Source organism: Epinephelus lanceolatus, chromosome 17 (assembly GCF_041903045.1).
Source record: "Epinephelus lanceolatus isolate andai-2023 chromosome 17, ASM4190304v1, whole genome shotgun sequence".
Classification (NCBI taxonomy): Eukaryota; Metazoa; Chordata; class Actinopteri; order Perciformes; family Serranidae; genus Epinephelus; species Epinephelus lanceolatus.
The window spans coordinates 39,094,701-39,109,030 of record NC_135750.1 but is presented as its reverse complement, the minus strand read 5'-3'; the positions used below and the strand labels follow the sequence as shown (position 1 = coordinate 39,109,030).

Below are 14,330 nucleotides of genomic sequence, written 5' to 3'. Positions count from 1 at the left end.
TTTTATAAATATATTTTTTTAATAAGACAGTGGTTATCAGCTGATGGCTTGCTCACCTCTAGATACACTAGGCTTGTGTAGGGGTGTGCGATATGGACAAAAAATAATATCTCGATATTTTGGGGGATTTTGAAGATAACGACACTTAGACGATATTCTTTTAAATATGTGTTTTTAACAGCCTGAGTTATAGCTCATTAATTGTTTCTCATGGATGATATTAATGGAAAAATGTTCTTAACATTTCTTGCTGCTTTTTCAAATGCTCTCTCTGTTTGACTCTAGTGACGGCCTTTTGTAGCGTCAATTCCGGGTCCATTTGCAACTGTTCAGATAGGCGTTTGTCCCGCAGACTCACCACAAGCCTGTCCCTCACTAGGGGTGGGGGAAATTTCCGATTCTTAGATGCATCGCGATTCGGACGTGGACGAATCTGAATCGATTCACAAATGTCCAAATTTCGATTATTTAAATCTGTTAATTAGAGTAATACAGAAGGTTCTAAATAATGCGTAACTAAGAAGCGCGGTACGCATCATCTCCGGGACACTTTGGGATGCGCACCTGGAGTGGACACGCTGACACGCGCACAGAGGAAAACAAACATGGCTGACTGCCACCCACCTCGCAGTGAGATCCGAACAGCTCCTTCTAATTTAAAAGCAGACGTGTGGAAACACTTCGGCTTCTACAACGTTGACGGCGGAAGCGAACTGGACAAGAGCCACGTTATATGTAAGCTGTGTCGTGCTAAAATAAAATACTTTGGCAACACAATGAGAAGCTATGTAACTCAATTCCACCCAACAGAGGAGTCAGGGAGACGGCAGGCTGTTGTTGCTGCGGCTACTAGTGGCGCTACCGACCAGAGAACAATCGAGGAAGCAATTAGAAAGCTGCCACCCTCATCGCAAAAGGCGAAGCGAATTACGAAGGCCATCGCAGGCATTTATTGCCAAGGATTTGCGTCCTTATTCTGTCGTGGAAAATCAGGGATTTCGAGCACTGCTGCATACATTGGAGCCCAGATACACCATCCCATCCCAACGCTATTTCACCGACACGGCCATCCCGACACTCTACAACCAAACCAAAACAGAAGCCATGGCCTCGCTGTTGAAGGCAGGTAGGATCACAGTTACATGTGATGCGTGGACGTCTGTCGCCACCAAATCATTTGTTACTCTAACTGCGCATTTTATCTTGTGATTTAAGATACCTGTTGTTACCTTTGGTTCCATACAACGAAGTTGTAACTCTCCAGTTTGCACGCATTTCCATTTATATGTTTAATAAAATATAATGGAAATTAATTCAACTGTTTCTTATTACAAATGCACTGTTTTTAAAAATTGCAGGGGTTGAATGCTTATTCAGTGAGACAAAAAGAAATGTGTGTTGTGAAAAAGTGCATCAACATACATAAATTAAAGATGCATCAATAATCGTTTTATAATCGAATCCTAGCCCCTGAATCGTAATCGTTATCGAATCGTGAAGTGCCCAAAGATTCCCACCCCTATCCCTCACCATCTCATCATGTAGAGCCCCGTAACCGCAGTGCTCCGCTAGGCAGTGCAGCGCTGTAATGAAACTGTCGGCCGTCTCGCCCGTTTCTTGAAGCCGCTGATTAAACTTTACTCTCTCAAAGATCACATTCCTGCAATTCTCTTCTGCTTGGGTCTCCAATCCAGAAGCAATGCGGAATCTGTCAAAGCGTTTAATCCATTTAGACCAGTCTTCAGCTTTGAAGGTGAATTTTTCCGGCGGGGAGACTTGAAACTGTGCCATGTTGCCACTTCGTTCAGCTAACTGTGGCTAGGCTAGGTAGCTCCGTAGACGGTCTTCCGGTACTGCAACTTTAGCCTGACAGGCTGGGACCTATCACTACAGTTGACCCACGTCTTCCGAAGCTGCTGGAGCATCCGTGGGCGGTGTTGCTATGTTGTCTCGCTAATGTTTGTTTAGCAGCAGCCTGACGTGCCGGGAAGGTGCCAGTGAGAGATCATGTGACCACGTAGGCGTACTGCGGCATGCTGCTGCACACAAGTTATGTAACTCTTGTTCAGTGAATGTGTGGGGTTTCAACCTTTCAACGTGTGTTTTCAGTTGTTTTTGTGAAGTCATTTGCATACTTGATAACATAAATTTGCACATCGTTAAAACAACAATGACGATATCGTTAACGATATATATCGCCCACCCCTAGGCTTGTGCCGATTTCTGGTTTAACCGGTTCAGTCCGGTTTAAGAGCTCCACCCGGTTTAATTCTCGTCAACCGGATAAACCGGGGGGGGGGTGGTTCTGCTTCTTCTTCTTCTTGTGTAACCTTGTGTGTATTGGCGGTTAATACAGCATTACCTAGTGGTTTGGAAGCACATTACAATGGGCTTTTGTTGGGAAAAATAGCTCAAATGCGACTCCCAGTGGTAAAATTAGGTATATAATTTGATATATTGGTTCGGTTAGATATTTGGCTTTGAATCAAACCGGTTGGAAAATTTTCAAACCGGTACAAGCCTAAGACACACCCACCGGTGCTATCAGCCAGTGGGATGGCTCGATCAGCTGAGCCCAGGTAGATCAGTCCCTACATTATGCCAGCGAGTGAGTAATGAGCCAGAAGTCCTCTACGTATTCGGCCTACCACGGCATTTTACACTGCTCAAACAGGTGCGCTTCCCTGTGGAATATCATCCATCCGGCCACCGGCCTCACCTCAGATTCCCCGCCATGGATATCAAGGGATCCTACGGAGCCTCCATGCCCCGAAACAACGCCGGAGCGTTATGGCATTCACCCACGGTCCCGTGAGTTGGCAAACGCCGGGGCTTACTTTTCGTTTCATTATTCCTTATTTGGAACCTTTGGGCCGGGTTGATTTATTGTTTTAAAACTGAACTGAGTCAGAGCAAACGTTGGATTTTCTTTACTTCCTTGTTTACGAGAAAACCTGGGGTGGAGTTTTCTTTTGTTTAGCGAACTGTGTGGATTGAACTGAACTGTGATATGTTATTTGGAAATCCCGGAGTGGAGTTTTTTATTTGAACTGGATTGAACTGACTGAACGGAACAGAACATTTCTTTTCTTTGGTGAAAATAATATATACTTTCTTGAAACTGGTTAGTTGTGTTTGTATTTTTGAAAATTGAGTATAATTCTTTTGTTCTACAGAAACCAGGTAAAAACAATTTAATTTTGGTGTTAAGGGACCTGTTTTATGGGTTTTATGGTTTCTTTGTGGGGTTTGACTGAGTAAAAGAAAAATATTTGTTTCATGTGTCAAACCGCTACAAAAGATATAGGCCTATTTTGTTTGTTGAAGACAAGAAGAAGATACTGAATTTGTTTACATTTTGTGCTGCTGAACCACCAATAAGCTTTTTGGATACTATTTAAATAAAAAACAAACCTTATGGGACAACTTGGATGCATTCTTTGTTTTTCTTTCTTAATGCTTTGCAAGGTATCAGATCGAACTCGGTATCGGATTGGATACAAAACAAATGTGGACATCCCTAGTTCGTTTACAGGTTATACAAACAAAACATGAAATAGAACGTGTTCATTAGAGAGCTTTAGAGATGTTAGCAGGTGTATGTTTGAACTGTGGACAGTAGGGCTGTAGTCTCCTGGTCAACTAGTCGATTATTTGGTCGATATGCTCTCCTTTGACCAAATTTCTATTGGTCGAATAATCACCGTGTTACTTTCATAAGGAGAAAAGTACTACATCAATAGCTTTCCAGGATCCAGGCGGGGGGGACAGGCTAAATTACCTGTGAAAATGGGGGTGCCCATTGTTGACAGAAAGTTGAACTCGCCCACCCTAACGCTTAGCGTCGCGGTGACGCAGACCTCCTGTCAGTTTCTGTATACTGAAACCATTTCCCTCAGTGGAAGCGAAGCTTGTATCTTACTATGTAATGACAAAAACTCTGTCTGTCTGTGGGTGTGTCTGTGTGTGTGTCTGTTCCACGTTTTTCTCCTCACTGACTTGGTCAATCCATGTGAAATTTGGCATAGTGGTAGAGGGTCATGGGAGGATGTGAATGAAGCAATATTACATCAATTAGCCGAAGGGGGGCGCTATAGCAACCGGTTGAAATTGCAAACTTTGAATGGGCATATCTCATGCCCCGTATGTCGTAGAGACATGAAACTTTGCACAGAGATGCCTCTCCTCATGAGGAACAAATGTGCCTCAAGAACCCATAACTTCCAATTATATAGATTTTCTGCCATTTTGAATTTTTGGAAAAACACTTAAAATCAATCTCTTCCTAGGAAGTTTGACCGATCTGCATGAAACTCGGTGAACATAATCTAGGGACCAATATCTGAAGTTCCCTCTTGGCAAAAGTTGGAAAAATTACTAAAACTGAGCTTCTATAATGCAATAAATATTGCGGAGGGCGTGGCTCATCACATAAAGGTATATAACATCTCAAGGATTTCACCGATCACCACGCAACTTTGTAGGCATATGACCACACATAATCTGAAGGGACCCCTCCATTATTGACCCGATCAAACAAAATGGGGGTGCTAGAGAGCTAATTTCTTCAGGGTATATGCAGGAATCCTGAGGTTAATTTCAATACCTTTTTAAGACTTTTTTAAGACCTTCCAAAAAACCTTAAGACCTCATCACCACTTCAAGCTGTCGTTAGCAGCAACATGTTTAATTTACTAAACAGTTGTAGTTTGCAGTTAAATCAATGGAGCACAAACATACAATAGAACTCAGATAAGATGAGAAGGAATAAAGCTTGAAAGAATAAATTAAACCAAAGGCAGGTTTATTAAAATACACCTTAGGTCATAACAAGTAACACAGCTCTACAGCTCAACATCAGCTATTCAAGGCCAGCTTGCTGAAAACAACAACCTTATGGCTAGCCCCTTGCATGTGGGATTTAGGGCTGACCCACAAAATTCGAAGCTTCGAAGCTTCGTTCGATGGCACAGGATTCGATTGTGAAAAAAAAAAAAAAATCAAATATTCTGCCTTTTTTTTCTCCCGTTTTTTTGGGGGACCTTGACTGCAACACTAATCATGCTGTCCGTTTACGGTTGTTTTTTTTCCCCTTTAGCCATATGTAAATTCAAAGAACAAGAAGCAATGTCTGTTAGGCATATAAGATTTCATGTTCCAGTTCCAGTTTGTGTTTTTAATTGATTGATTGTTTTTGGTTGGTTGACAAATAAAGGCCGGCCCCATTAGGCCGAGTAAAGAAGTCATCTGGTCTGATTGTTGCATGAATTGCTTAAAAAAGTTTCACAGTAAATCAGAGAACAGGGATATTATTATTGCCATGGGTTATTTGAAATGGATAAAGGTATTCTTTACTGGTGAGTTAAGGGAGAATAGCTATCATGTAATTAAAAAAGAAAATATCTCCGACAAGGAAATAGAAAGCCCATCATGCAATGAATGGAGACCTATTATCCTGCTTGAACACAGACGACTAAATTCTTTCAACAATGTGACTCAAAATAATGATAAAATAGATTTTATTGATGTAAAATAATATGCTGATGGTGACATTTTCCACCGGTCCACTCAATGGATATGGACTAGTTTACTTGTATTACACAGATAAGAAACAATAAATTGTGAAGACAGTAAAGCCTCCACTAATATAGCATTTCAAGTCTTGTGTGTGATTTATCCTGGCTTCATATGAACAGAGGAAATCTCCGCTCGTCGCTAGGCTAATTTATACAATGTAAAATGCCATAGGCTAGCGCTAATAACGTTAGCATGTTGTATTTGTTTGGAAAACGTGTTTAGTGTGACTGTTGTTTTGTCGGTGAATGTCCTCAGTTGTAATGGAGCCAAATTGTGTGAGGTTATCTTTGATAAATGTTGCTGTTGTCCCTGGCTTTATATGAGAGAAGGGAAAGATCTATATATATATATATATATATATATATATATATATATATATATATATATATATATATATACACAATATTGTAAACATTTGACAATGCTAATCTTGAATATTTGAGAAAATCTAAATTTACATTAACTGTCACTCTATAGTGAATTAGAAATGGCTCACAAGACGGTTCACAGTCTCAGAATTTATTTGCACATTTCAAAAATAACAAAACCAGCCTGAAGAATGATGTGAAAAACTAACTCTAACCTGAAAAGGCTGGAGGCGGTCACTGTAGCGGCAGGTGTGGTGGTGGTAGCAGCAGCAGCTGCAGTTGTGGTGGCGACAGCAGAAGTGGCGTTGCTGGTCATGGCAAAGAAATTCGGCACAGTTAACTGCTGCCTGCCTTTAATTGCCGACTTGTGACTATCTGACAGCATGTGTGATTTCATCGCATTGACGCCCATTGTGCAAAGTTTGAAGATCTTTTTGCACGCGCTGCAAAATGCCTCTCCGGGTTTACCGTCGACGGGCTTCAACCAGGTTCTGAATAGTTACTCATCCAACCACTTCTGCTGAAGCTTGCATTTTCTCATTTTTCTGACATTTGCTAATATTCCCTCCGCTCTTTCGCCACAGCATGAGCACGCTCACAGGACGTTGCATTCCAAGCATCCAGTGTTGTGACTTCGTGCACCGGCCGTAAACAATAGCCAATTAAAGGGTTCCGCCTGTCAATCATCACATTATACTTCCGATCAAAATTATTAAATGTTGATATAATCAAAATAAATCGTGAATAACAATGGGGTTTTTTTCCATCAAGTGTATTTAATTTTTTAATGCCTCTGGACATCGAATTTAATGCTTTTTAATGCCATTTAAGGCCTTAATTTTCGCAAAATCTATTTAATGACTTTTAATGCTTTTTAATGACCCGCGGAAACCCTGTAATAACATTAGCATGTTGTATTTGCTTGGAAAACTTGTTTAGTATAAGACAGTTGTTTTGTCGGTGAATCTTGTGAGTTGTAATGGAGCCAAATTATGTACCGTTACCTTTGTTAAATGTTGCTGTTGTCCCTGGTTTTATATGAGAAGAGGAAAAGATCACTAGAAGCTAGGCTTAATTTATACAATGTAAAAGTGTTTGTCTGTCAATTCTGCAATTTATAGTGAAGCCAATTTGTGTACTTGTGTTTGAAATTGTCTCTATTAAGCCATATTTAATGTGTGTTTTGAATCAACTAAACTTTACAGCGCTGAACAGAGTCCTCCCATCACCGACTAGTGTTTTGGAGTTGTAACTGCAGAGTGACACAGACACACTACCACAGGAGTAAAAATAATGTGCTTTTTTTTCCCCCATGACTAACCGATTAGTTGAAGATTATGTACGACTTTAGTCGGCCAAGATTTTCTTTGGTTGACTACAGCCCTAGTGGACAGATCCAGGCTGGCTGTTTTCCCCTGCTTCCACACTCCAGAGAACATGTCACTCTCAAGCCCCTTTTATACTGCCAGATTTTCCGCGAATGTTGGGCCGATTTGCCAGCCAGCTGTGAGCGTTTATACACACAGAGGCGGAAAGGCGAGTTGATCCGAGGCGCCCAATTTTCCGCTTCGGAGGGTAGTCATATTGGCGGAACCCTTTAAGTTTAAACAGACCGAGGTGGCCTTCCGCAACGGGAGAGGCTGTTGAAAAATTGTGGGAGGAGCTGTTGATGACGCCGCACGTGCGAGCCACTGGCGGTGGATAAACAGGAAACAGCTGATAGCAGGAATTAGCGAGCAGCTAGTAGCAAGAGGGAAACCTGACAGACACTGTAAAGATGAGCAACTTCGCAAACAAAGAGGCCATTAACCGTCAGATGACGGGGACGGTGAAGAACAGGCCGATTTACGACAGAATCGTCGTCTGACTACCGCCGCCTGACTTAGCCGTGGCTTCCCTCCCACGTCACTGTTTTGTCTATTGCTCACGCCCCCCATTACATTCTGTATAAACAAAAGTAGGAAGGTGGCAATTTTCGGCCCTCCCCGATTTTGTTTTTATACTGCCAATGCTGAAAAAAGACTGATTGGGCTTTCCTGCAAATTTGCACAATTCCTGTCTAATAAGGGCTTCAGAGAGAAAGCAAAAAGGTGTATTTCACAAAATGCTCCACTACTACTCAGCAATGAGGCAAAAACATGTGAACTGGACATCCCCATAAATCAACCAAACTTATAAACTGTACTTATATGTAGAATTTTGGACAGAGAGTTGTGTTTGTTACCCTTATTGATTGATACAAGTACCATTAGGACCTGTATTATTAAACCCTATCTGCCACTACCACCAGTATCCACACATATTGCCAAATCACCCCTGAACCAGTTTCAAACAAATTTGCGACATGAAAGCTGGGATGTGCAACATGAGATATTTTTGATCAGTGACGTGTTCATTATAAAACAATTCACGGATCAAAAAGAAAACATACTTGCACACATATGATGCTGGCACCATGTTCCCACAACGTGCTTCTGTACAACAGGAGCCTGGTGAGCTCAATGTACCATTTGGCTCTCTATAACCGTCTGGCCCCGCTGCTACCCCAAACACTTTCAGTGGGCATGATAATTCACCTTGACAGACACACTCATTTAGCCAATTAGCATAACAAAAACACCAGGGAACATCTTCCTCATCACCAACAGAGCCAGCTGATAAATCAAGTTTTTGCCAAATCCAGTCAGAAGTAGGGTTGTCACAATACTAAAATTTCAAACTCAATATCGATACCCAGGAAAATATTCAATACTCAATACCATTTTCGATACAGCAGCAAAAAATTAGGCATGTCATTTTTTAAATAAACATCAGAACAGTAACAACAATGATAACAACAAAAAATCCCCCCAAAATAATAAATAACCAGAATAAAAGATCAGTCCATACAAATGTATTTATCTACAGCCCTGTTTATTTTCTGTGCTTCTGGTGAACTGGCACCATATTTTCATTGCTGATCAAATAGAGTTGGTAGTTTAGGCTCAGGAGGCTCCTGTTTCTACCTCACTATGTGATAAGAGAACCAGGGGTTACGGGAGAAACCAAACGTTTTTTCAGTTTCAATCTGTGACTTTACAGTTAACATAACTTTTCAGACACACATAATTGTGTTGTCCTGTTAAACTAACATTGTCTATTAATGTTACAGGCGGGCATGACTGATAAAGTTTTCTGCTTAGCTCTCACATTAACTTTAGAAGTTATATTTTAGTTTGATGCTGGCGACACCAGCTGCTAGTGAGGGGAGGGGCTGTACCTGCCACCTGCAGCGTGCTGTGTTCACTTCACTAAATATTTCCAAAGAGCGCTTTTTCCTTTATCATTTTTGACCAAAACTGGCTGCTCTGATCCTCCTGCAGCCGCGCTGGCCATATTACAGCAAATAAAGTTAATGCATCACACCATCATTTCAAACTCAACCCTTCCTGAATTGGTTTCAAATTAAAAGCTCCTTATGACCTCAGCTGAGAGAATCCCTCCACTAAATAGGCTTTTATTGTGAAATATTTGTAGGAAGTTGTTGTGGAGGTTTCAGCGGCTTCTACGTTTGCGTATGGTACTTCAAATGAAGCTCCTGCTGTCTGCTGGCGCTTTTTAGGTGACTACAACAACATTTCGGCTGGCACATGAACAGACACAGTGAGTGAAATGATAGTAAAAGTAATAAAAATAGGACAAGAATAACCCAATGACATTACACTCGTCATGAAAGACGACCGGGGATAACTGGTGTGGACCATAGTGTAGTGTTTCATGTCTGTCGGCCAGGTCACGGCACGATTTTAGGACCCCACAATTGTATAATGTGACATAGTGACTTTCAGAACGGGCAGAAAAGTTGTGTAGTGTGTACCAGGCACAGGTACACTCGCTGTATAATTGTGGGTGGTGGTCACGGAGATGGCTCATCAAATCTCAAGTGTTACCCCCCTTCGCGGAGACTTCTTTTCTGCATTTTCTGCAGACAGGGTGACTATTTTTAATTAGTTTCCCCTCAGCATCCTTATAAATTTCAAAATATGTCCAGACTTCAGACCTTTTAGAGGGGAAAAATCTCCGGAGCACTTTCCTTGCGGGTGCTTTTAGCCATGTGTCAGAGGCCAAGCATTGCAAACTGCGCATGCGCACCTGCGTCTAAGGGATTGCTGCTGCTTTTCAAGGTAATGAGCAATATCACCGTGAGTTTTTCAAAGTGCGGTAATCAAACACGGTTTTAATGATAATTAAAATCTGAAACGGTAATACTAACCATCAGGAATTTTGCCTTTTTTTTTTCATTATTTTTTTTCATATTTTTCATCATTTTACCGGTAATCGTTGCATCCCTATGTGAAGGGAACAACTAATCACAGCCAGTAGATATCTTTCCCTTCTTCTGTAAATATCAGTCTGTGGTAAATATGGAGAAGTTGATCACTTTAGAGCAGGCCTACCCAGAGCTTTACACCTGTCTCACAGACAATATTTTAGGCCTCATACACACACACAAAATAACATCTGGAAGAAGATCAGCTCTGCACTCAGGATTTCTAGTAAGTAGGCTATGATATGGTGTTGGTTATGGTCGCTTAGCAACGTCAGATGCAACATACGTCGTGCTTTTAAAAGTAGGGACCAGGTAGGCATAGGAGTATCACCCAGTGCCTGAACTCACGGTTTTCAGGCACCTAAAGATGCGTCAAGTGTCCCGGCCCCAACTCTCCCATGTTGGTGAGCTGAGAGGACCCACTGATATCTGCAGTATAACAATATCAGGGAGAGGAACTTTAACCAAAATAACTGAGCCAGACCTGGATTGATTGATGTAGAAGTTCAATTTGTGTACTTAAAAGAACATGAAAATTCATCTAAAAAGTGGGACATAATCATGAATGGATTACTGAACAGGCCTACTGGGCACAGGCCCAGGGGCCCACACTGTCAGAGGCCTCCCCTGGCCTTCATCTGCAAAATGACATTCAAATTACAAATCAGGAAGAGATTCAAAATTACCTCAAAGGGACACAAAAAGACCAGAAAACGACACAAAGGAACTAATAATAGACACAAAATCATAACAAAAACGGGCAAAACTACCATAAAGAGACACAAAATCACTTGTGAGATGAAAAATGACCAAAAAGGCCACAAAATTACTTCAACTAGCAGCTGCGTAGCTTACCTTAGCACAAAGACTGGAGAGGGGTTTAACAACTAGCCTGGCTCTGTTCAGCGGTAACAATACCTGCTTACCAGCACCATTTGGTTCACAAAGACTTTGTTACCAGCAGCTGATTACACTGCCTCTTCAAGGAGGGAATTTCATGTCATTATGCCACCCCGCCATTCTGTGTAAAAGGTATACTTGCAGAATTAAGAGACAGAGTTGTCTCACCTCTAAGCTGCTGTTGGAGGTAGTGACAGCGCCGAAACGATGTCTGTATTAATGAAAAAGCCCTCAGGGTGGGATCACGGGCAACACAGGTGTGATGTTTTGATGATGTGCTAAAGATTTCAAAAGCAGCTGCTAGCAGTTAGCAGCTGAGTAACAAAAAAAAAAAGCAGCAGCCAAAAATGTCCGGACATTGTGAGAACAATGAGGTTCAAGAGCTCCTTACCCTCCAAGCAGAGGACGAGATCAGCAGCCATATAACAGGGACTATAAATGATTACTGTTGCTGTGTTATGCCAGTGTTATTGTTTAAAAAGCCCTGCCAACAGGTATGTTATATGTCACACTAGAGACCCATCTGTTGCGTTACATGTCACGCCTGTTACACCTCTTTTGCTTCTGCTATGTCTGCATGTTGTCTAAAATCACTCACTGGAGTGGCAAGACGCTTCTGTTGTTTGGTTCTGTGTAAAAATGCAAGGGAGGCACTAGGGTCGCAGCGATACACTAATTTTAAGGTATACTGTGTTATAGAAATTGACTGTTATCTTACTGTGTACATCTACTTATCTACGATACTGGGGAAAAAAAATCCAACTGGACGAAGAATCTCCCTTTTCTTTTAGTTATTATCAAACTTTTTACACAAGCTTCCATTAAAAAATGGTTTCAAGTTTTAATTACAGTAATAAAACATTTGTTCAACAAAAATAACCCTTCAATTTTCATTCCTTTAAGGCTCATTCTGATTCATGATAATATAAATTCTGTAATGCAGTGATACAGTGAAACCGTGATATTTTCTGAGATGGTTATCGTACTGTGAAAATCTTATACTGTTGCAACACTAGGAGGCACGAAGAAGGGACTGCTTAACAGCTCTATAGCACCATCACTGTGTATAAAGGGCTAAAGAGACACAAAACCACAAAAAGATGGCTAACAACTTAAGACAGATGCAAAACAACAACAAAACGAGGACAAAGTCTGTCTTGCTCCTGTGTGGGAGCAGTGGTGGGGCCTTTAACATATCTGTGCCTAGGGACTCCTTATCTGATAATCCGCCCATGGACATAATGCATGTGGCAACATTTCCAATTCCATATTAACAGTGATTAAATTGTCTCATATCAGTAAATCCGAAATTTGAATGCAAAAATTGAATTGTTACTTGTCATTTAAAACAGTAGCCTGGACTGTCCGGCCTACATCCTGTTTGTGATGAACACTGCTGACATAGAATAACCTGTGGTGTGTGACAGACAGGAGATGCTCACTGACACAATGACAGCGGCAGCAAACACACGGGCGCGCGCGTGCGCACGTAGACGCTTGTGATGCTTTGCTGCAGGGTAATGTTAGATAATAATTTTGCACTCCTTACCTTCCGTCCTGCTCCGTATTGGCTGGCGCTCCACCGGGCCCGGTTGTCCACCGCTGACTCTACGTTACCGGGCAGCGAGCCGGAGTCCGAATCCTCCCCCTCCTCCAGCTCCTCTTCCCCTTCCTCCCTCTCCTCCGGCTCCGTCTCTCCCTCATCCGTTTTCAGCCGCTTTGCCGCCCTTCCGTACTCCCCTTCCTCGCGCTGGCCGGCTCCTTCAACCGTCGACATGCTCGCGGCTGTAGTGGACCTGTTGGAGAGAACGGGTCGGGGTATGGTCAGACTGATACGTCCATGTCAACAATTATCCTGTATTGTCTCCTCGTGAAGCAGCCTCCGTGTGTCTGTGTCTTTTTGTATCCCTGTCCCCGTGTCGCGGCTCCAGTTTGTCCCTGTCTGTCTCTGTCACTCTCCAACACCAGTGATTTTCTATGTGTGGAGGCGTGAGTGGACTGGACACATCCCGCCCCGTCCTTTTCTCTCATTGGTCAGTTTGGGCCTGCATTTCGAGAGACGGCGTGTGATTGGCTCGTGACGATGCGTCAACAGACAGCTCTCCATGCTCTGCAGAGGAGTGCGGAAAGAAGGAGCAGAGAGAGGAATGGTGGGCTACAGAAAAAAAACAGTGGAGACAGACTCTGAATTGCAGAGCGCAGGAAAACAGAGGGAGAGAGAGAGAGAGAGAGAGAGAGAGAGAGAGAGAGAGAGAGTGTGTGTGTGTGTGTGTGTGTGTGTGTGTGTGAGCCTATTTGCTGCATCATTACAAGACATAGGTTGGGCTTGCCAAAAACTAACCTTGCTGAAAGCTCTTTGCATATTGTTCAATATAGATTTCAAAAACGTTCCCAACAAAGGCCACGCCAAGTTGTGACAAAGACAACGATAGCCGTAGCCTACATTGGTGTGTTGTTTGACATACATCTCCAAAAATGTGGGGAATTTAGCTGAAGGCATGGTGATTAATGTGTTCTAAGTAGCATTATTCATATGGTGTGGGAAAATGAAAGAGGAAGAGAATTTAGGGTGATTGGGACATACAGTCAAATGGGACAGTAACTGTACAGGGTTTATTTTCTCACCTGATGAGTGAAAAAAACAATTTTTGCTTAGCTATAGCTTTGAAACCTCTTAATCAAAATTGCATGCCTTCAAGACTTAGTTTTGTTGTCTGTTCCTAGCCCATGGACTGAGCTGGGAAAAAAGCTCTTATGTGCTCTGCTCCTCTCACTTGAAATAACCTTCAGAAAGAATTGAAATTAGGTGAATTGGTCTCTCTGCCTGATATTAAAGCTCTCAGAAATATAAGGATGAATGAACTGGTATGTTCCTGTCATTGTATGTATGTTTTAAAATATCTCTACATGTTACTGTATATCTTGTATGCTGCTGTCTTGGCCAGGTCTCCCTAAAGCAAGCGATCATTAATCTCCGTGGGACTGACTGGTTAAAAATGTGTTAAATAAACAAACAAACAAATAAATAAATAAATACATAATGTCCTTAATATCTGAAGTATCTCCAGAAAACATGTTGAAAACCTCCTGAGATGAAATTTCTGTGTGCATAATCAATAAGATGTATTATAAGCTCATTGTATCATTAGAAAATCAAATGAGAACAATATTTAAAC

General features: G+C 41.8%; 1 protein-coding gene across 3 annotated transcripts in view; it reads right to left on the bottom strand.

Annotated features, from left to right (window-relative positions):
* LOC117248295 (heterogeneous nuclear ribonucleoprotein L-like) overlaps nucleotides 1–13,295 on the bottom strand; it is a 139,416-nt gene extending 126,121 nt beyond the window's left edge. For 2 of the 3 annotated variants that reach the window (XR_013487850.1, XM_078160653.1), the window contains exon 1: nucleotides 12,704–13,295. Coding sequence is in view for 2 of the 3 variants with exons in the window: in XM_078160653.1 (XP_078016779.1) it covers nucleotides 12,704–12,931 (228 nt within the window). In the remaining variant the exon portion in view is untranslated. The remainder of the gene's footprint in view (nucleotides 1–12,703) is intronic. The other variant, XM_078160652.1, reaches the window with a different exon arrangement.
* Nucleotides 13,296–14,330: the final 1,035 nt, after the last annotated feature.